The sequence below is a fragment of the Sminthopsis crassicaudata genome, chromosome 4 (genome assembly GCF_048593235.1).
Source record: "Sminthopsis crassicaudata isolate SCR6 chromosome 4, ASM4859323v1, whole genome shotgun sequence".
Classification (NCBI taxonomy): domain Eukaryota; kingdom Metazoa; phylum Chordata; class Mammalia; order Dasyuromorphia; family Dasyuridae; genus Sminthopsis; species Sminthopsis crassicaudata.
In genome coordinates this window covers 176,755,336-176,779,875 of record NC_133620.1, presented here as the reverse complement: position 1 = coordinate 176,779,875, position 24,540 = coordinate 176,755,336, and the positions used below count along the sequence as shown (strand labels likewise).

Below are 24,540 nucleotides of genomic sequence, written 5' to 3'. Positions count from 1 at the left end.
GAACCTCCACACGGACAGACTGACATGCTTCCTGGGTTCCTTTCTTCCTGCTGCTGCTGCTGCCGACACCAGCACCAGCACCAGCACCATCGTCGCCTCCATCTCCTCCCTTTCCCCTCCTGCATTGTGACTGGCACTCGCAGCACCCGCAGCACCCGCAGCAGTAGCAGCAGCAGCACACCACCAGCCCTGAGAAGTTGACGCCTTTGAAGAGGGGAGGGGAAAAAATCAAGGGGTAGCAAGGCACGGGGTGGGTTAAGGGATTTGTTGTCAGTTAGGGATTAACACGTCTGAGGGCGGGTAGTGTAAGGAAAGGGGGGGCGGTGCTGGAAGGCAGCGGGAGGGGGAATGGGGGGTGACGGGGACTGTAGGAAGCCTGAGCTGGAAAGAGCATCACTGTGTTAGCATCAGCTGCTGACGCCCGGCCGGGACACAGGAGCCCGGACGCCTCCGCCCCCGGCGCCCTATCCCTCCCCCTTCTCCTAAATCCTCTTCCTCCTCCTCCCCACACCGCCACTCCGCACCTCCTGCAGGCAGCTTCGCAGCATCACCACCTTAGAGAGTGGCAGTGCTGGGTAGGCATCATCCCGTGCGTTCCCCCCGCCTTCAGGGCGCCCCGCGCGCTGCACTCTCCGGGCTCTGACTGCAGCCCCGTGAGGCGTTGGAGAGGGAGCCCAGGCTGCAGCGCTGGCACTTTGAGTGGGTGTGGGGTCAGGAGGAGGAGGGGAGGGAGGGGGTGAAACTTTGGAGACCAGATGACTGTGGGTTCCTCAGTGCTGCTGCGTGAAGGCTGCTGCTAGCTCCTGCTCCTGTTCTTGCTCCTGGCACCTGGCGCATTTCCCCCGCAGAGCGCAGCCCGAGGAGCGCTGTTTGCACTGAGGGAGTGAAGGTATGTGTTGCTGGAAGCGGCTGCTGCTGTTGCCACCGCCGCTGTTGTCACTGCTGCTGCCACTGTTGCTGCCGCTGCTGCCGCCGCCGCTGCTGCTGCTGCTGACACGGAGCCGCTCCAGCAGGTCCTAATGCCTGTCACTTCCCAGGACGTTGGCAGCAGCAGACAGGAGCCCCTGAGCCCTCCGCAGGTTTGCCTGTCCTTCCCCGCGATCTGATTGGATAAAGTGGGGGCTCGACGGTGGCCGACGTGGGACAGTCTGGCTGTGGCAGGGGTCTTGGAAACCATGGGTTATTGCAGTGGCAGGTGCACGCTTATCTTTATCTGTGGCATGCAACTGGTAAGTGACACTTGAGTCCTCTTGTTCTCTAATATGCCTCTGTGATAATAGACAGGGGAGTACAATGAAAGGTCTACAATTGATCAGAATGAAGGAATGAGGAAAAAAAGGAAAGGTGGAAAATATATTATCCACATCTGAAATTATTTCAGGTAGATTTACTATTGTACAGGAGGGGTAGACTCCACCCCCACCTCCCACACTTACTTACTCACTTATCTACTCCACCCATTCCTTACACCTCTCTGAATTCCTTTTTGAAAGGTATGGGTTAAACTTGGTGGCTTTCATTTCTTTAAGCAAACTGATATTTCTTGTCTATTCATTTATGGTTTACATGTTTTTGTTAGTATAAATATAGAACAGTAATTCCAGACACAAACAGTTTGTTATCCAACTGCTAAACCAGTGAAATATGAAAATCTTGACTTTTTTCAGCTGATATTCCTTTTCATATAGTTAGATATATCTATATGCTAACCTTAAGGGTTATAGAAGTAAGACATTAGAAACATACACCTATGTGGGACATATTGTGTATTGGCAGCATTGTATTTTAAAGTATGTATGCCAGAAATTAAGAAATACTTAAAAGACCAGAGGAACTCAACAAAAAACATTTGCCATATACTATTTTTAAATGGTAGCATTCTAAATTTGGTCCTGCTAAAAAGCATTTTGGGAGAAAGCATTATATTGTCTAAGTAAGGGTTCCTAATTAGTTAGTTTTCTGTCCACATAGGATGTTGGATTATGGACTTTGTGAGGAATCTTATGCAATTGTACTGAGCCAAGTACCCAACAATGGAAAATGTCACATGTTTGAGTTCCAGTTCTCTAATATACATATGTGTGTGGGGGGGAGACTTGAAGGAGAAAGGATTTAGATAAATAATAAAGTCTTTAAATAGTTAATTTGTTGTTGAAAAGAAGCAGCAAGTTAGCATATACTGTTTGATTTTTTTTTTTCTAACCTGCCAAATATCTTTGGTTGGAGAGCATAACTTGTTATGAGAGGCTATCAGCATTCTCAATAGTTTCATGAAAGTAGGTGCTAAAGAAAATCCAGTAAGGAAACAAATCTGAGAACTAAATCAACTAAGCTATCCACAAAGGAAAGAATTTACTAGTAGAACTGACACCAAAATATCTTAAATGTACTTTATTCTATATCAATTGTCACCATATCTACATTTTTCATTCTTATGGTTTGGCTGAATTTTTTTTTTTTTTGTATAAATGCTCTGGGTTGTTGTAGTTTACTTGTCATAATCTGCCTGAGTAAATTCATCTTTCACCTAAATTGGTGATATATGTTGAGGAGTGTTTTAATTTGGTAATTACTCATTTTTTTTTTTATAATTGGTTCTTAAAACAAGTGAGAAGAATGTTATGTAAAAATTTAATAGTGTAACCTTCTTTTGAGCAACATTTAAGCATATTTTGAAGCCTGGTTTTATCAGAGTTTTAGAACAAATATTTCCTATTCTCATTGAAAGAGACCAAAAAAAATTAGAAAGTTTACATCATTTGTGCAAAAGAATGTCTGAACAATCTAAATTGTATACAAGTGGTAGAAGATAAGGAGAATCTTCAAACATTCTCATTTGGAGGGATTGTTAAGAAAAGCAACACATTTGCCAACTCATTGTGTTAAAAAAAAAATAGCATGGAACTGTGAGAATGAGTGGGTGGTAGGAACATTTATGCAGAATTTTGTTTAATGGTGATTTAACTTTGAAACATTTAACTTAGTAGGGCTTGATGGAAGTAAGTTATATATAATTGTTAACAGTATATGTAATATCCTGAATAAAAAGAAATCTCAAACTTTCAAATTGATTATAGAGTACAGTTTTAAAAGGTTGAATTAAATATACATAGAAATACAAGACTAAAAGCTTCTTTGTGTGTATTTGTATGTGCATGGATGACTGAACTGTCATATTGTTTGTGAAAAAGAAAAATAGAAATCACAACTCACTTTCCTAACAAGCTACTGGGCACTTTAAAATAAGAGTGGTCAATTGCATCAAAAATGTATTTGTGTGTCAAAGGATACTTTCACTTAAAATCATGTGAGTTTCCCATCCAGACTTTATGTGCCACCAGACTAATATAATTAGCAGCCATGTTAATGCAGATGCAGAACAAAAACAAAGGATGAAGAAGAGCCAATTGGTCTGATAGGGTGAGATAATCACACATTTTAAAAGGCCCCAAATGTATCTAAATTCTTGATCATACTTGCTTGTAAGAATATTACAAACTTTGGATAGATACATTTATTTAAAATATTTCAAAAGTGGCAGAAGCATATAGGTTAATAAAATGATAAAATTTATATTTTTCTTTTGTTTTTGTAGATTACTTTTGATATGCTACAGTGTTAAATTAAGACAAGGTAATATTATAAACTAAGTTTTCAGAATGAGTATTATCCCTGTGTACTTTTGATTGACAGCAAAGTTCATGCAGGTTTGTTGATTTACTCCTAAGTTGTTTAAGATGTTTTCTTGTCATATGGCTTTTGGCAAATTCTTAGCAACAAGAATTGTCTAATTTGTCTTTTCATTTTCACTGAATTTTAGAGAATCAAAACTCCAAATCTTCTGAAAGCTTCATAATTTGTACATTATTTGAACTTGAGAAAAAATGCATTTATTTCATTTGCTCTTCTTGAGGAAGAAATAAAATAGATTTTGTTTTCACATAGAAGTATATATCAACCTGGTCCAGTTGATTCAAGATTATTATTTTAATAAAAAATTAAAGTATTAAATGTGTATGTCATGATTCCTTAACCTTACTCTTAATTAAGTTATATGTTTATTGTTTGGTGATGAACAATATTTGATAATTGCCACCATCATGTTCTCCTCTAGCACCAAAAAAGGAATGGAGTTGGTATTAGGAAATCCATTCTAGAGAGATTGTGAAAAACTTTCATTTCAAGTAAAAGGAAATATTCTCCTTCATCACAAATTAAAATCTCTGCAGCTGTGTGGCTGGTCTAACTTCAGATTTTTAGGTGATTCTTAAGGAAACAGATGTGATCTTTGGAGCCAGGTTTGCTGCATTTGCAGAACGAAGAGTTTAAGCTCATAATCTTAAGAAGGTAATTTCTTTTTATCATTTCTGTCCTTAATGCTTTATAACTAAAGATTTCAGATAAGAGTAGAAAATCACAATTGCATTTGTTGTAGTGGACTTGCCAGTAGAAACCAATTTTTTTTCTTTTCAATTTTGTTTTTAATGTTTTTAAGAGGAAAAATTGACTAAAATACTCAGTGTCTGATTAGAAGGAAACAGTTTTCTAATATACATTTTGAAAAATACCTCATTTATTGATCATTTAAATTATGTGTGGGCTGGGATATAGGTAATAGTCAGGAAGAAGGAGTTTTTTAAAGTTTTTTTTTTGTTATTTCATGTCTAAAAAGTCACTACTATTTTAGGTCAGCAACTCAAACCAGTTAACTTTTACATTTCAAATTTTGTGTATATAAGCGGCAATTGTCAAGAAGCATGTGCCATTAAATATTGAAAAAATATATTGATTTACATTCAACAAATTAACACTTGAAAATGCCATTCTTGCCATGTGCACTGTGAAATATTCCTAAGTTGGAGCAGGTGCAACTAACGATTAGCTCTGTGCACATGTGTGTGCAGCTGTGTGAGGAAGCACATTTGAAACTTAATTAAGAATCATCAGTTGCCATCTACTGCACAATTACTAAGCACTTATAGTGATACACACGTTTGTAGAAGAAGTAGGCCATGACTATGTGGACAGACTGGAAAACAACAACACAGATTTATTATAATTATGCAATATTTCCTTGGTGCCTCTGATGATATAATGCTGTGTTCTTAATTGTGTGGCATTTAATTGCTGCTTTGAAAATAAGACTTTCAAATTAAATTTCTTGAAAACATATAAAAAGTATCACATATTACCTAGGCAAGTTTTGGCATATTTGTAACTTATTTACCTAAATAAAGCAAAGATGTTTCCCTAAAAATTATAATTTCATGCCTTTCCTGATATTTTTTCCTATATATATGATTTTTTTTCATTTTACCATTTGCATAAAATGCAACAACCATGTTATATAGTGCTATGGATGTTAAATCAAAGACAAAATATTCATCGAATAGAAAAAGAAACCCTCAAATGTACCCATTATACTTGTTAAAAGATTGGGCTAACAACAACAAAAAACAAACAAACAAAAAAAAAAACTGAAAAACTCAGGAGGCTAGGTGAAGTAGTGAAGTAGTGAAGAATTAATTACTTAATTCTTGGTCATAAAAGATCCCAATGTAAATCCTGTAAAACTATAAGCCTGTGGGCAAATCACTTAACACCTCTCAGCCTCAGTTTCCTTACCTATAAAATAGGGATAATCATAGCACTTAGATCATAGGGTTTCTGTGAGGATCATGGAAAATTCTTTGAAGCTTGAAAGCACCATATGAATGCTCACATTCTTTTTAATCAGAAGATCAAATTCAAATAAGATCCAGGATACTTCCCCAGCTATGTGAGTATGACCAAGTTCTTTAGCCTCTCAAAGCCCTAATTTCTTTATCTCTAAAACAGAGATAATAATTACACCATATATCTCTTTTGGAAAAAAGTGCTCTATTATTCTTAAAATACTATATATGAGTTGCTTGTCAATTATCTTGACGTTTGTGCTTGTCTAACAGTTTTTTAAACAATTATTTTCTTTTAAAGATTCAATATTAGTTTCTTCCAACCCACTGTTGTTGATTGTCCTTCCTTGTTGAATAATATCAGAGCAGTGATGCCATGACATGTAAGTGAATTGGATTTTAAGTGAGGCTACCTGTGCAAAATCAGCAGCCTCATTTTCTTCTCCAGATCCATCTGAGTCTGATGGCAAAATGTAGATCAGGAAAACTGGAGATAGCCCTGGATGCAATGGGATATTTTAGATTTTTAAAGCCAAGGTCTTTTACCAATCTCAGTTTGACTTGAGATAATGTGCATTAAATGATTAAGGTTAGGTAAGAAATGAGGCAGTGAAGAACTAATGTGTTACCTAATTCCCCCCCCCCCAAAAAAAAATCATTCTGGGAAGGGAAGACCGTCAGGCTTTCTAGCCAAAAACAGAAACAAGTGCTATTTACATTTTCCCTGAACCAATCAGAACTCAAACAGTGACAAAATTTGGGATTTGATCTGGAACATATTGTTGGCTAACAATGAGAATTAGAATGCTTTGAGTTTAAGGCATGGTCCTTAAAAAAGAAATCTAGTCCATAAATCCAAAGATGTCTTTTGAGCTTTCAAGGATCAAAAATTACATTCCTTTGGACGGAGCATCTGCAGATAAGGAGATGATACCTATATGAACAGAGAGAAGGAAAGGAAGGGAAAGAAGAGAGGAAGGAAGGAAGGAAGGGAAAGAAGAGAGGAAGGAAGGAAGGAAGGAAGGAAGGAAGGAAGGAAGGAAGGAAGGAAGGAAGGAAGGAAGGAAGGAAGGAAGGAAGGACGGAGGTTGACCACTAAGGATGTAGAGTGCTACCTCTATACATTCACTTCCTCTACATTCTTGGAGAAGCATTTAAAACTGTTGGCATAGGCAGGGACAATTAAATTTATGAGCTTTGACTGGATCATAAAGGGATGTATGACAATGATGTGATCTTTGGATTGTGGTTAGCCTTAGCTTGAGATTCTACATGAGTTTTGTCTTTATTGAAGTTAAAAGAAGAATAGCCTGATGTAGTAGAAAAACTCTTGGAATCATAAGACCTGGTTTTAAATCCCCAATCTAACACTTAATGGATTTTGTAAGTATGGCTAAAACACTTAGTTTCTAAAATCCTCAGTTTCTTCTTTGAAATATGAGATATCTAATAAAATTACTGTACATTGTTAGTAGTAATAATTAATTTTTTGTACCAAAAACTGAACATATATTAAAAACCATGAATAATAATAGTGTCTAATAACAATGTTTTTGTTTGTTTGGCTTTGGATTGGCTTTGATCTTTTTTTATGCTGTAAGAAAAAAAAGTAAATAATAAGGTGTTAATGTATGTATAGCTATATGTTTTAAATAGAATATATATGTGTGTGTATACACACACACACACACACACACACACACACACATATATTACAGTGATCTTGGTCAAGTAATTTGACTTCTCCAAACCTCAATTTCCTCATATATATAAAAAAAATATAATACCTACATTATAGTTGCTCTAATGAAATTGTTTTCCATGTACTGAAAAAGTGCTTTATAGCTATCGATTAATGTTGATGCTATTGTTATTTATGACCAAAATTTCCAAGTATGAAATAAGCTATGTTCTTACATATAATGAAGACACAATTTTCGATCAATCAAATATTATTCCCTTAAGCAATTTGTGAATATAATATTAATAAAATTAATATGTTAATTTGCATGGCCTGAAGATTTTTTGAAAATTTAGAAGAGAAATTTTGAATCTAAATTTGTACCATCTAATGCAGTCTTCTTCCTCCTCCCAAACAAGTGTTTTTCTTCTTTGTATTGTTAACTTGTAACATTTTTTCTTTATTGTGATATATTTAGTATTAATATGATGCTATCATAATTATAATAAAACAATAATTTATGATACATTATAATACTTATTAATTGACATAATTGTAAGTAAGAATTGAATAATATAATATATATGTATATATATTCAGTATAATTAGACACTTGGGATTAACTATATACAGTTGACCAGAATGCCTTTCTGTAATGAATATAGTTTTTGGTCTTAAATAGTCATTAAGACAAGTGCTTTTAATAGAAATAATTTCCATAAAAGTGGTTTAAAACATTTTTTCTTCCTAATAAAAAGAAATACTTGAAATATGCTCTGTTAATCTCAAAGGGAATAAATAATATTGTATCAACCTTTTTCTCTTGAGTGGCTTTGAGATGTTTGATGATGTACTATATTTTGCCAACTGGGTTTCCTGCAAATGTTTTATTTCCTTCCAATATATATTCCTTTCATATTTCAACATGCTGTCTCTGTTCCTAATTCTCAATCTCTTTGTCTCTATATCTCCTCTAGCTTTATATTATATTAATATATAGTAATTTGGTCTTTTTATATTTATCATTTTTATGTGTATGTACATATATATATACACACTCATATAGAAAGTATACTGACAAGTAAGAGGGTTCTTTTACTAAAAGACTAATTTTCTCTCCTAAATTCAGTATTTTTCTTCTTTTATAGTTTATCCATTCTCAAGAACATATGAGAAAATCTCAAATTTTATCTAATTTAAATCCCGGGGACAGCTTGGTGGTGCAGTGGATAGAGCACCAGCCCTGAAATCAGGAAGATCTGAGTTCAAATTTGACCTCAGACACTTAACACTTCCTAACTGTGTGACTGTGGGCAAATCACTTAACTCCAATTGCCTCAGCCAAAAAAAGAAGAAGGAGGAGGAGGAGGAGGAGGAGGAGGAGGAGGAGGAGGAGGAGGAGGAGGAGGAGGAGGAGGAGGGGAGGGAGAGAGGAAGGAAGGAAGAAAAGAAAATGTACTTACCTAATTTATGTCATAGAAGTTGTTTTCTGTCACCTTTAAGTGAGAATAATTGGTTATCAAAATAATAAAATATTCTGTGAACAAGTAAGTTATAAGTTTTATGTTTATCTTACTTAACATTTAATTTCAATGAACATTTCCTGAAATATTCAGTAAATTTGTTTACTTGTTACATGCAAAAAAAATTTTGTGAAAATGGTTTTTAAAATGCTGTTTTCCTATAATAGCATTTATGTAGCATTATCTATAAAGCTATTAAAGTTCTACATAAATACTAGCTATCTTATATAATGCTTTTAAGGTTTGCCAGATGCTTTAAAATATTATATCATTTTAAATTCACCATAACCCTGAAAGATAGTTTCTCTTATTATCCCCATTTTACAGATAAAATTTCTGAAGTGAACAGTTTTTAAATGAGTTTTCCAGGGTGTTTTAAATGTCTTAAACTACATTTGAACTCAGGTCTTTCTGTAATCCAATGGTCTATCCATTTTGACAGTTAATGACCTCATAAAAGTATTTTCGTGTCAGCTTGATTTCATACCTTTGCATTTTTTTTCTTATTCAATTCAGCAGACATGAATTAAGTAAGTACTACATTGTGCAAATAAATCTAGTAGGTATTGGGATTAAAAAATAGTTAGAACTAAATATAGGCCTGCCCTTAAAAGAATTTATCATTTACATGGAAGAGTAAGGCATGCACTTGTCATTGAATGCAAGGTAGAATGTGATAAGTTAAAAGGAGTTTTTACAAAGTGCTATGAATAATCTGAAGGGAGGTAATTCATGTCTACCCGATTTGTTCAGACTTCATAAAGTAGAGACAAGAAGTGGGGAAGAAGAATATTCCATGTAAAGGCTGATATGAGTGAAAGATGTATATGAGGTCAGGATGTGAATAATAAAGTGGTCTAGTTGACTGTTACATAGAGAATTTTATAAAAGGGTGGGATATTGTGTAAGAAAAGCTGGACAAAAGATTGTAAGTGAATTGAACTCATTAATTGGGTTTTCAGCTGAGAGCCCATAGATTTTTTGAAGAAGGAAGTGATATAAGGAGTACATTAAGAAGATGGTTTGGGATGATATGATGTGAAGGATGAATTGGAGCTCTTTCTTTCAAGAGTTTGGAGGCAAGATCAGTGCTTAATGCCAGAGAAAATGAGACAGGATAGAGATTAGAGAGTTGTAATAATTAATTTATTGGAAAGTTTGATTAAATGACTGGATTGGACTCTCGTTTCCAAGTCTAGTATCGAATGTGGGGTTCCACAGATTCTTTATAGGGTTTAGTGATTGGAAAGAACAATGATGAGATGGGGGAGGCAGAGTGAGCAAAGGACATTCAAATAAGATGGGAAAGTCTGGAGTCAAAATAGAAGGTCTTTCTCTTTATCTTGATTAAACATCCACAGCTTATAACCTTAGGGTGGCTAGCCCTAAGTTATATCAGCATTAATGGTTAGGAGTGGGGATGTTACAGGCAGGCAGAACAATTCAGGGAAATTGAGGTAGAATAGTTAAGGAAAACTGAGGTAGAACAATCAAAGGGAATTGTGGCATAACATTAGGAACCCCTTAAAATCATCTAGGCAAGCAATTATAAGCATGTAAACTCAAACTCAAGTGGTTATGGTAGGAGTACAGTGGATATAATGCTAAAGAAATTGACCTTAGAATGAATAAGATTTGGCATGTGATTAAATGTGATGGGTGAGGAATAAGAAAGTGTCAAAGATGTCCCTAAAGTTTTCTTACATGTTTAGGAGACTTCAATAACACCAGCTTTTTTGTTGGATTTGTTTTGATCATGAGAGGCAGCAAGCATGACATAGTTGATAGTTAAGCGTGCTTCAAAGTGAGGGAGTTGCATCTCCAGATGATCTATACTGGCCATGTCAATATGCCTGGCAAGTCCATTAATATATTGGTGCCATCAGGCAATTCTCACAAACAATATCTTGCCATAGGGTTGTAGATCTACAATGATGCAAGAAATTTTCTTATTAGAGGTTGCTCTCATCCCAATAAAATCATAGGAGTAGGTAAATATAAAATGTCCCATGCTAAAATATTCATATCTATTTGACTTTTTCTTATTCACAAATTATTATCATTTGGTTATCTAGATTGAGAAAGGTGTCTTGGGTTGATTGCAGACAAGAGACATATCTCTGATTGCTTTTGGAGTTGTCAGTATGAAAACAAAATCTGGAGAGGAGTTTATCCCTGCTGAATTTCAATTGGTAGCATTGACTTTTAGCAAAGGACTGCTAAATGTTGGACAATCATAGAGGTGGACACATTTTAAATGAATTAAACAAGAGATGATTTAAAACAAAAAATACATATGCTTCTTTCCTTCAAGTTGCAGTTCATTTTGGAGGCAGTTATGATAAACAGTCAGTGCATAGTTTTTTTGTTTGTTTGTTTTCTTCCCCTTCTCCCTTTTTGACATCATATCCAATAAGTATATTCACACTGATATTATGTATGGATATCAATTAAATGCAATTGATTTGTGAGGTAGATGAAAATAAAGCATAATTTTAAAAAATTAGTCCTGTAATTCAACTTACCCCTTTTCCTTGAATGGAGAGTGGGTTGTCTTCTTTCCTTCAACCTACAAAGTAGTGGAGAGAAGAGTTCTCTCTCTCATATTCTAAGGTACTTCCATATTCTGTTGTCCTGAATTTTACTAATTAGTGATTGGGAAAGGGGGAAGCCCATTTTCCAGCATAATTGGTGATTGCTGCAATTTCACTCTGGTTGCCATTCATTACAGTTGGAAATAGTTTCCTGTGGAACTTTTGATTGTGTTTGGGGTGAGGGGAGGAATCTTTTCTTCATTGGTCTTCCCCCAGACTATGTCATCTGCAACTGGAAAGATTTGCCCTTTTGGATTAGGTGATGATAGTTCTCTTGTTTGTGAAGCAGAAGATCAAAATTACTTTATTCAATTGAAAAGTATATTGCTGAAGGCTAGCTGCCATTTAGCAGTAGCCTAAAGGAGTTGGATTTAGTGGCTAGAGTACTTGGGCTAAGATTTCACAGACTCCCAGAATCTGCTTGAAGGAATGGTGAGAGAACATCTCATTTAACCTATTTCTGTATAAGAATCCTTTCTATGATATATGCAATGAGTAGTTATAAAGATTATCTTTGAAGATGTCTACTCATCACTTCCTGCTGAAGCAGTCCATACCAATTTTAGATAACTCTAATTGCTAGTCTGTTTAGGTTAAATCAAGCCTAAGCCTGTAACTTCCACCCACTGTTTCTAATTGCAGGACAAGAGAAATAACTTGTATCCCCATGACATAGAACAGCTCTACTTGTAGTTAAAGGTACCTATTGTGAGTCCTTCACCATCCCAGTCCTCACCAATGCCCCCTAATTTTTGGGCTAAACAATGTTTCTGTTAATTTTAACTCTACCACCCTCACCTCACAGTACTAGAGAAGGGTTCTAGGCTTGGATGTGCTGCTCATTATCTATGCACTTTTGGACAAGTTAAACTTCTTTAAAAAAAAAAAGTATACCGTTTTATTTTCAAAATATTTACATGGATAATTTTTAACATTAATCCCTACAAAAGCCTGTGTTCTAATTTTTTTCCCTACCTTCCTCCTCCTCCCTCCCCCATTGGCAAGTAATCCAATATATGTTAAACACGGGCAATTCTTCTATACATATTTCCACAAATATACTGCACAAGAAAAATCAAATCAAAAAAGGAAGAAAATGAGAAAGAAAAGCAAATACAAGCAAACAATAACAGAGAGTGAAAATACTATGTTATGATTTATATTTAGTTGCCATGGTCTTCTCTCTGGGTGAAGATGACTTTCTTCATCTCAAGGCCATTGGTACTGGTCTGAATCACCTCATCATTGACAAGAGCCATGTCCATCAGAATTGATCATAGTATAATCTTGCTGTGTATAATGATTTCCTGGTCCTTAGCTTCAGTTCATGTAAGTCTATCCAAGCATCTCTGAAATCATCCTGCTGTTCATTTTTGTAGAATAATAATATTCCATAACATTCATATACCATAACTTTTTCAGCAATTCTCCAACTGATGGGCATCCATTCATTTCTAGCATCTTGTCTCTACAAAAAGGGCCACAAACATTTTTTGCATAGGTGGATTCCTTTCCCTCCTTTAAGATCTCTTTGGAATACAAACCCAGTACAAACATTGCTGAATGAAAGGGTATGCACACTTTGATAGCCCTTTGGGCATAGTTCCAAATTGTTCTTTAGAATGGTTGAATCATTTTACATCATCATCAACAATGTATTAGTATCCCTCCAATATTCGTCATTATCTTTTCCTGTCATCTTAGTCAATCTGAGAGATATGTAGTGGTACCTCAGAGTTATCTTAATTTCTATTTCTCTAACCGATAATAATTTACAGCACTTTTTCATATGACTAGAAATAGTTTTAATTTCTTCATCTGAAAATTGCCTGTTCGTATCCTTTGACTATTTACCAATTGTAAAATGGCTTGAATTCTTATAAATTTGAGTCTGTTCTCTCTATATATTAGAAATAAGACTTTCATTAGAATCTTTGTAAAAAAAAATCCCATTTTATTGCTTCCCTTCTAATTTTGTCGGCATTGGTTTTATTTGCACAAAAACTTTATAATTTAATATAATCAAAATTATCCATTTTGCATTCAGTTATGTATTCAAGTTCTAGTTTGGCCACAAATTCCTACCTTCTCCACAGATCTGAGAGGTAAACTATTCTTTGTTCTTCTAGTTTGCTTATAATATCACTCATTATGTCTAAATCATTAACCCATTTTCATCTTATCTTGGTATAGGGTGTTAGGTGTGGGTCAATACCTAGTCCATATTAATTTTCAATTTTCCCAGCAGTTTTTGTCAAATAATGAGTTCTCATCCCAAAAGCTGGGGTCTTTGTGTTTGTCAAAAACTAGATATGATAGACATTGCTATTTTGTTCTGTGAACCTAATCTATTCCACAGATCCACTACTCTATTTCTTAGCCAGTGCCAAATGGTTTTGATGACCACTGCTTTATAATATAGATTTAAGTCTGGTGCAGTGAGACCACCTTAATTTGCATTTTGTTTCATGCATTCCCTTGTAAGTCTTGACCTTTTATTCTTCCAGATGAATTTTGTTATTGTGTTTTCTAGCTCTGTGGAAGTAATTCCTTGGGAGTTTGATTGGTATTGCACTGAATAGATTAATTTACATGGTATTGTCATTTTTATTATATTAGCTCAGCCTACTCATGAGTACTTGATATTTTCCCAAGAGATTTTATTTGTGTGGAAAGTGTTTTGTAATTGTGTTCATATAGTTCTTGACTTTGCCTTGGCAGGAAGACTCCCAGATATTTTATATTATCTACAGTTATTTTTAAATGGAATTTCTCTTCGTATCTCCTACTGCTAGAATTTGTTGATCATACATAAAAATTCTGAAAAATGCTGATGATTTATGTGCATTTATTTTGTATTCTACACTTTTGCTAAAGTTGTAAATTGTTTCTAGTAGTTTTTCAGTTGGTTCTCTAGGATTCTCTAAGTATACCATTATATCATCTGCTAAGAGTGATAATTTGGTTTCCTCCTTACCGTGATATTCTAATTCCTTTACTCTCTTTTTCTTTTCTTATTGCTAGCACTAACATTTCTAATACAGTATTGAATAGTAATGGTGATATTGGGCAACCTTGTTTTACCCCTGATCTTATTGAGAATGGTTCTAGTTTATTCCCATTACATCTGATGTTTGCTGATGGCTTTAAATAGATGCTCTTGATGATTTTAAGGAAAACTTCATTTATTCCTATACTCTCTAGTGTTTTTTAATAAAAATAGGTGTTGGATTTTGTCAAATACTTTTTCTGCATCTATTGAGAGAATCACATGATTTTTGTTAGTTTAGTTATTAATATAGCAAGTTATGCTAACAGTTTTCCTATTATTGAGCCATCCCTGAATTCCTGATATAAATACTACATGGTCATGGTGTATTATCCTGGGAAGAATTTGCTGTAGTCTCTTTGCTAATATTTTATTTAAGATTTTTGCATCAATATTCATTAGGGAAATTGGTCTATAATTTTATTTTTTTTGTTTTGACCCTACCTGTTTTAAGTATCAGCACCATGTCTGGGTCATAAAAAGGGATTTGGTAGGATTCCTTCTTTCCTTATTTTTCCTTAATTATTCTTTAAATATTTGATAGAATTCACATGTAAATCCTTCTAGTCCTGGAGAATTTTTTCTTAGGGAGTTGATAAGTAGCTTGTTCAATTTATTTTTCTAAAATTGGGCTATTTAAGTAATTTATTTCCTACTCTGTTAATCTGGGCAATCTATGTTTTTCTAAATTTCCATTTCACTTAGATTATCATATTTATTGCCATACAGTTGTTCAAATAGTTCCTAATTTTTGTTCCAATTTGGAAAGTTCATCCTTTTCATTTTTTATACTAACAATTTTCTTCTTTCCTTTTTCTAATCAAATAAACTACAGGTTTATCTATTTTGTTGGGGTTTTTTTCCCCCATAAAACCAGCTCTTAGTGTTGTTTATTAGTTCAAAAGTTTGATTTTACTTTCACTTTTATTAATCTCCCCTTTTATTTTCAGAATTTTGAATTTGGCATTTACTTGGGGATTTTTAAATTTTTTTTATATTTTCTAGATTTTTTAGTTGCATGCCCAATTCACTGATTTTCTCTTTCTCTATTTTATGCAAGTAAGCATCTAGAGATATAAAATTTCCCCTAAGAACTACTTTGTCTGCATCCCATTAATTTTGGTATGTTGTTTCATTATTGTCATTCTCTTTAATGAAATTATTGATTGTGTCTATGATTTGTTTTACCCACTCATTCTTTAGGATCATATTTTTAAATTTCCAATTAACTTTTAGTCTACTTTTTCCTGGTTTTTTATTACATGTGATTCTTATTGCATCATGATCTTAAAAAAGATGCACTTACTATTTCTGCCTTACTCCATTTGATTTTGAGGTTTTTATGGTCTAATATATGGTAAATTTTTGCATAGGTTCCATGAACCTCCAAGAAAAAAGTATACTCCTTTCTGTCTCCATTTCAATATTCTCCAAAGATCTATCATACATATTTTTTTTCTAAAATTCTATTTACCTCCTTAACATCTTTCTTATTTATTTGTGCTTCAATTTATCTAATTCTGAGAGATCCACTTTGAGATCCCCTACTAGTATAGTCTTTTTCTTCTTCAGCTCTTAACTTTTCCTCTAGGAATTTAGATGTTATACTACTTGATGAATATATGTTTAGTTATTGATATTACTTCATTATTTATGATACCCTATAGCAAGCTATAGTCTCCTTCCTTATCTCTTTTAATAAGATCTATTTTTTGCTTTTGCTTAATCTGAGATTAGGATCACTATACCTGCTTTTTTTACTTTACTTGAAGCAGAATATATTCTGCTCCAGCCTTTTACCTTTACTTAATATGTATCACTCTGATTTAAATGTGTTTCTTGTAAACAACATATTATAGGATTCTGGGTTTTAATCTCATCTGCAACTCCTTTCATTTTATGGGAGAGTTCATCCCATTCAAATTCACAGTTAAATGACTAATTCTGTATTTCCCACCATCTTAGCTACCCTAAATTGTGCTTTTCTATTTCCTTTCCTCCTTTCCCTCCTCCCCAGTATTTTGTTTCTGTCCACCATTTCCCTCAAATTGCCATCCCCCTTTGCAGCCCCTCTCCCTTTCTTATACCTTTCCCCTACTACTTCTGTTTTTTCTTCTATTAGCCTCCTCCTTTCCTTTCCCCTGTCCCCTCCCAGAATGAGACAAGTTTCCGTGTAAAAGCAAATATGCCTGATATTCTCTCTTTGAGCCAAATCTGATGAAAGTAAGATTCACACAATATTCATCCCCCTTCCTTCTTTCCCTCAATTATAATAGATCTTTTTTGCCTCCTCATGAAATGTAATTTTCCTCATTTTGCCACCATTTGCCTCTTTTTCCAGTAGAATCCCCCCCTTTTTTTTTTTTACCTCTATTCCCTTTTTTATATTGCCACAATAAAATCTAATTATAACCTCATGACTTACCTTTTGTGGTGTCAGTTTTCTCATCTGTATAATGAAGATGTAGGATTAGATTAGATAGTTCCTATGATACATCAACATTCTCTACAAATATGTCAAACTCCTATCATCTTCCCCTCCCAGATGGATTCTTTTTGTGAAAGCAAACTAGACCATCTTTTACCTCAATTCTCACCTACCCTTTAATTACTGAATGGGTGTTGCCTCAAATTAATTGAGAAAATCTTAGCTTAAAAAGGCCAGGGTTTCCCACTGCATCCAGGGCCAGTGCCAGTCATTTTGACATATGCTTTCCACTGGATTCCAATAATTCTGGAGGGGAGAGTGAGGCTGAAGACTTTGAACAGTCTTATCTCACTGAAATACAATTCACTTGCAAGTAGAGACATTACCCTTTGAACTCAAAGACCCATTTTAGAATTAAGGACAAACAAAGGCAACAAATAAGGATTTCTGAATATTTACTTAAGTGATATACTTCTACTAAATATAGAGTTTATTCTGTTACAGGGCCCTAGGCTCTGGTTACTGGCATAAGAATGAATTAACAGGTGTTTTGGCCTAAAACATTTTAGGTAAGTATATATTGTGAAAACTAGTTTTTTTTTTGGTTGGAGCCTGATATGTTTAGATAAGAAGATCTTTATTTAAAATGTAAAGGAGACTTTGTGTTTATTCAGGCAAGGTGAAGCAGAATTGAGGCCATTATCTGGGTAATTGGGTAGGGGGAGCCTCCATAACCTGTCTAGTAAAAATAAAAGGGTTTCTTAGCTTCCTTGAATTCACTGATAATTGTTCGTTTTTGTATTTGCCCAGTTAACAGTTGCTCCCTGAAATGCCTGCAAGAAAAAGCTTTCTTAGTAAATTAGTTTGCCTAATTCAAACTGTAGCTTCAATCCTACCCAGAAGCTAAAGAAACTAAAATCATAATAGCATAGAAACTATCCTTAAAGCATTGGACTGATATAAAAAAGAGGGTAAAGGAGAAAAGTAAGAGGTCACTGGAGAAAATGCCTCTGGCATAGATAAGACTTAGGTTTCTGCTATATAGAAAAAACCCCAAAAAACAAAAGCCTACTTGTACTCTCAGTTATCCTATTTCTCATCCTAAGATTCCAAAGTCAGTCAGAAATACATAAGTCTGCTTGTTTTGATCTAAGCTTTGAGCTAAGCACTGACAATTTAATCTTTCAAAACTACTGATCAAAACCTGGTACTGAGACTGAGGAATCTGAAGATATTGCTATACCATTTAACTAATGGATCTAGCTTGAAACCTTTTCATCCTTTAATCAACATTGTAAAATTGGTCATTAATAATTTGGAAGGGTTCTCTATTTCTATGAGAAATCCACTCCCTCTTCTTAGGGACTTTTAGGAATTGGACAGCAGAATTTTATTAATGGATTAAACTCCAAAACACTCCCTCTTCATGCATATGTACTCTGAATTTCAGCAGCACTACCCAATTACTAGGACATACTAGTCTTTCTGCTCCATCTCCAACAGGGTGTTTGCCAAACCAAACCTCTACATTTGAACCATATCCTGTATATTCTTGCATATCAGAAATCCGTTCTTCTTACTGCATCCCTGGATTGCTTCAAAATACAACTCAGTATTTTTGCCATTCTCAGTAGTTATCACCTCTCCCTTCAATGGGGGTGTATGATAGGGATGTACAACATACACAAAAAGAAGTAACAAGTGATTTTGTTACTTCTTTTTGTATATATTATATATCCCTATTCCCCCAATTAAAAAAAATAATCTACTTTTTGGTTTTGTCTTTATCTCCCCAATCTGTAAGTGGTAACTTGTGTGGTGCAAGTCTATAATGTTTGTTGAATTAAATATTATAGACCAATTTCCTAAAGAGGAAAAGATTCTAAATCATGAAGAATTAAATTACATTTACAGGAAATTTGGAGAAAATGCTTCACATAATATAATCATGGACAAAATATCTGAAAATAACATCCATAAATGGGTAGTATATGTGTATTTTTAGCAATGAGTCCCATCTCTAAAATTAAGATATTTTCAGAAAATAGAATTGAATTATCCATTAGAATTTCTTCTCAGTCTAAACTGTCACCAGGGCAATTTAATAAAAGAGTTGAGTTCCAAAACACAATTAAAATAAGGGGGCAAAAGGAAAGAAAGGAAAGACAAAATGGGGAGATAGACCCTAGAAGATCCAAGAGGGGGAAAACAAAGAGTTGTATTGGTAAAATACTTGCATATGAATCAAGGGATACCACGATGCTTCTGTTGCTCTAATAGCCCCTTGAACAGATATTTTGGAATTTTTGTAGACATTCTATTGGACATTTAATGAGTTTAGGCCTCTATTTTGGTTTAATTGTTCTCTCATAAGGAATTTATTATAGAGACCAATATATCTAGTAGAGCATTATCATGAGTCATACTGCCTTTCTTCATATCTCTAACAAGATATCTCATGACTTGGCAATGTTGGAAGAATTGGCTTCAATAAACTATATATTTAAGTTGTGGGATCACCTCTTTCTCTTTTAACTTTTGTTGATGTATTTTGTTTTAAAATCACATTCATTTCCCAATGTAGTCTTTTACAATCCTTCCAGAAAACCTTCTCTTTTAACAATGACAACAAAATTATTACTTAAAAAAGTTTGAAAAAATCAACCACCATATCCACCATATCAGATAGTTAGATAGACTATAGGCAATATTCTATACCCATAGCATCTCACTCTCTCCCAATCCACCTTTACCATGAAAGATAATAGACATGCTCTTTTTTTTCAGTTTTTCTTTCTATTCAAGATTGGTTATTATAATTACATAATGTTAAAGTTACCACCTTCTACATAATGAATCATGCCCAATTTGCTCATGTTTTTACAGCAGTGGTGATTTTCTACTTCTGCCATTGCAGCCCAGTAGTAGCTTTTTAGCCTGTTCAGAATTTCTCATTCTATTACTTGAGAATTTTAGTTTTTATGGATACTATTATAAAAGAGATATGAACTGAAGCCCATGAGAAAGTCAATAGGCTTATAAGTAACCTATTCCAACTCTCTTCTGCTCCTGGGGTATGATGACCATAGACTTTGTCATGGTATAGTTCAGATACCATATGATATTTTAGTAGTAAATATCGTTCTCAGGATGATTTATTCCCCCCTCCCTTTTAGACCACTTACTATTACCAAAGACCTATATATTCCCATAGTAGAAAGAGATGATCTTAACATAGATGTTCTTAAAACACATTAAAATGAAATATGTTAATTGATTTCTTTATTGAATTGGAATAAAACCATTTTAGGATTTGTGAGATAATGTGTCACCATTGATTGTAGGGAGTCCAGGAAAGGCTTCTTGAAAAATGTGACATTTAATTAAGCTTTAAAGAATTATTAAAAATTAAATGTGTAAAATGTGTAAAGCAAAGAAAGGATATCCTAGCTTTAAGTATGGGCAGAGTCAAAGATTTAGGTAAACTAAACTGTATGGAGGACTAGAATAATGAAATTTGAAGTATGGAGAATAGGATAAAGTTGGGTGATTTGAGACTGGAAAAATAGGGGGAGGTTCAGAAGATCATAAATGTTAGGTAGAATACTTTGATGTTTAATCAGTAGGAAATAGCTTACCATTGAAATTTTTTAAGCACAGACCACACCCCCCAATTTCACAATATGACTGGATAGACATGTAAGGAAAATTAAGCTTACAGTGCTATGTAGGATAGGTTGGGGCATGGGGAGAATAGATATTAGAAGATCTCTGAGAAAATTTATAAATTAATGTGTATTGATAAGGTCCTAAAAATAGAGCAGAAGATAGAATTTGCATAGAAGAGACAATGTGGTAGTATAGTTGGTAATATATGGTAACCAATTGGATATGAAGAATGAGAGACAAGAAAGAATTATGGATTGTTACAAGGTTTTGAATGAAGAGTCTTGGGTGAATGGTGAAGCCACTTATATAAAATAAGAAATTGGTTTTGGACATTTTGAGTTATTAAATAGCATAGAATTTAGAATGGAGTAGGTATTTAATAAATGTTTATCTACTGACATTTATAACGTAAGTAGTAATGTCAGGAGGACCAAATGGTTTATGTCACAGTGGTTCTCAAACTTTTTAAATAAGGAGCCAGTTCACCATCCCTCAGACTGTTGGAGGGACGAACTATAGTTAAAACAAAAACTCACACTCTGTCTCTGCCCCTCAGCCCATTTGCCATAACCCTGAGGGCAGCATAAACATCCTCAGAGGCCGCATCCGGCCCTTGGGCTGTAGTTTGAGAATCCCTGGTTTGTGAGAAGATACTCAATTCATTTTGGAGTACAGTGAGTTTGAAGGATCTGTGCATATTCAAATAACAGATGGATATGTGGCACTGGAGCTCAGAACCAAGGATAAATATGTCAGAAGAGCATCTGAAGCAGATCTTTTAAAAGAAGCTCCAGAAAACCATGCATGTATATCTAAGGTCAGACTCACTTATGGGGAATACATATGATGAATTTTTACATTTGTATGAGCTATTAGGTTGATCAACATTATACACAGAAGGATTTTTAATACTTATTTTATTTTCTAATCAATGCATAAATTATAAAACAGTGACATTTTAAAGCTGAACAATGCTATAGTCTTATGAGAACAAATGAGCCTTAGTAACTTAATTTTTCTTTCAAAAGTAGGAACTATGCATGCCTTTCCCTGATTGAATAAAACTCTTTGTGTAAATCTCTATGGCCATTGATAAGTCAGAAACAGAAAACAGAAGACTTTATATTAAATCAACAACTGTTGAAGTGTGTGAATATGATCAGATGATGTAGGTAAAATATCTAAAATTATTAGTGATAAGGATTTCATATGAAATGAATCTGTTATATGTAAAGGAGTATTTTGCCATTAGGAGGATTTACTTGTGGAAAGTGTACTGATAAGAACTGATAAGAATGTTATTGAACAAGGAGGAGAAGAAGAAACAAGAAGAATGAGAAGCAATTGGTGTCTTCCTTAATGGGAAGGAAGAACCCTAAAAAGGATCTTTTGGGGTAATAACTTTTTAACTATATATTCATAGAGAGGACTTAATACCAATTAATAACAGTATTCATTGAATTCACATTAGATATAGAACTAAAAAATATGCAAGAGAGGAAATTTAGATAAAACATCATTCCTGGTCTTAAGGAAAACACATAATCTATTAAGGGGACGGTATGAATCTTACATTGGTACATGATAAAGTTATTAAACTAAATGCTACATGAAGTCTGAGGATTGTCATCTCCAAATGAAGAGAAGGCCCTGGTATAGATGGGTAAAGGGAAGACTTACTGGAACAGTTGGCATTTAGATTGGGTGTGTAAGAATTCAAAAGACAAAGTTGGGATGGAGGAGGAGGACTAATAAAAGGCATAGGAAACTACCTAGGTAAAGGCATAAATAAAGGCATGAAAGTTCAGTACATGATTTTATTCTTTTGGGGGGGGGGGAAAGTAGTGGCAGAAAGTAGAACACTGTTCAGGGAGGAGAGGTATTACATATGATTTGAAAAGAGAATGACATCATACTGTGAGAAGTAATATAGAAGTACTGAATATGGTTAAGAAAAAGAAGGGTATGACCAGATTTAATTGTAAAATGGGATTATTTTGGAAGTAAAATTAAGGATAAGTATGAATGGGAATAATAGTGGAGAAGTGATGACCAAACATATTTTTGCAATTATTTAAATAGTGAAAGTGAGGACCTAGAAGTTGCTTTTACCATAGTAAGAAATATTTTGAAGATGGAATTAATAGAAGTTAGTAACTGACTGGATATGAAAGGTAAGGGAAAATGAAGAAATATAGATAGCAACAGATTACAAACAAAGGAAATCAGGACATTGGTGTTGCATATAAATATCAAAACATGGAGAAGAGAATTAAAAGGGAAAGATAATGACTTTGATTTTAAACATGTTGAGTTATTAAATCATTCAATTAGTCAAAAAAGCATTAAGCTTCTATGTGTCAGGCAGTGTGCTAGGCATTGAAGATACTAATACAATGAATGAAACAAGCACTACTAACAAGACACTGGCCTTCTACTAGGGGAGACGATAAGTATATATAACATACAAGGAAATAAAAAAAACTATTTACAGAAAAAAAGGAAAATAAACATTGTTATACCCCCAACACACACTCGTTTTGGACAAAATTCCTTGTTTCTCACTGCTACTTTCAGACTTTTATTTGCTATTATTACTCATCTCTCAGAAAGCCATAGTATCAAAATTTTCCTACTATCATTGATTATGGTAGCTGTTGTGTACTAACCCCCCAGTCACTCTCCCTTCTTTTCAAAACTATTAGTACTTTACTTGCCACTTTTCTTTCCTATTCCCTTCTGTTATACTAGGAGACTAATCTATTGCCAGATCTTTTCATTTATACCTTCACAATACCATTTATATACTTCCCCTTCTTTCTACTCCCATGACCACTACCTTAATGAAGGAATAATAATTCCTTATTGTTACTTGGAATATTGTAATAGGCTTCTATCTAATCTTTCTGCCTCAAGTTCCTTCCCATTTCAGTCTATTCTCTACAATGCTACTAGCCACTGAAGTTGTCTTCATCTTTGTCTTACCAATTGAGTCCATTGATTGGAGAAGAGAATGAAAATGATGATTTTGCTCAGCTCACTTAAATCCAGTTTACACAAAGGCCAAAATATCACCCTCATGATGTTATTGGTCATCTTTGAGAATAAAGGACAAACAAAAGCAGCAACAGTTTTGCCAACAAATTTTTATAATGCATATATCTGATCATCCCCTGACCAGTTGTATTCCTTTGTTTCCTTAAATGTTAAATGGTGACAATAATAGCATCTATCTCATAGAGTAGTTTTAAGAATCAAGGTAGAAATGGACCAGTATATGAAAATGATATTTGAAAAGTGCTATAGTGATTGGAATATAATATGTGTTTAATAAATCTTAATTCCTTTCTTTTCCCTTCACCTCCCTAAATCCAGTGGCTCCCTATTACCTTCAAAATCAAATACAAAAATACTCTATTTGCCATTTAAAGTTTTTCATATACTGGCCCCCTTCTACCTTTTGAGTCTTCTTAGTTTTTAATAATTTCCATTATCTCAGCAAATTAACTACAGTGGATTATTTTTGTTCCTAAAACACATCATCATCTCCCAAATTTCTGTATCTCCATTAATTTCCATGCCTCTGATACTCTCTTCCCTTCTACATCTCTGTTTGCCTAGCTTCCTTCAAAACTAAACTCAAATCCTGCATTCTCCAGGTCTTTTTCAGCATTCCCTAGCTGTTAATTCTTTCCCCTCTAAAATTACTTCTCGCTTACTCTATACTCAACTCTTTTGAAGTAGGTAGGAATATTTTCACTCTGATTTTGCAAAATGCCAAAACAAGAGTATTTCTCTAGCCTGTTACTCCACTGCTATATACTGCCCCACCAGCTATAGAGGGAAATTACTTCTGCAAGGGCTTCATTTGCTAAATCTTCATCTAACACTTTTCTTTCTGTTTTGGTTGGTGAAATTATT

At 34.3% G+C, this 24,540-nt stretch overlaps 1 protein-coding gene across 1 annotated transcript in view; it reads left to right on the top strand.

Moving 5' to 3' along the window:
* Window positions 1-355: 355 nt before the first annotated feature.
* NKAIN2 (sodium/potassium transporting ATPase interacting 2) overlaps window positions 356-24,540 on the top strand; it is a 1,389,007-nt gene continuing 1,364,822 nt past the window's right edge. Inside the window, exon 1 of the mRNA XM_074309950.1 lies at window positions 356-1,229. Within this exon, the coding sequence (XP_074166051.1) occupies window positions 1,176-1,229 (54 nt within the window). The 5' untranslated portion in view covers window positions 356-1,175. The remainder of the gene's footprint in view (window positions 1,230-24,540) is intronic.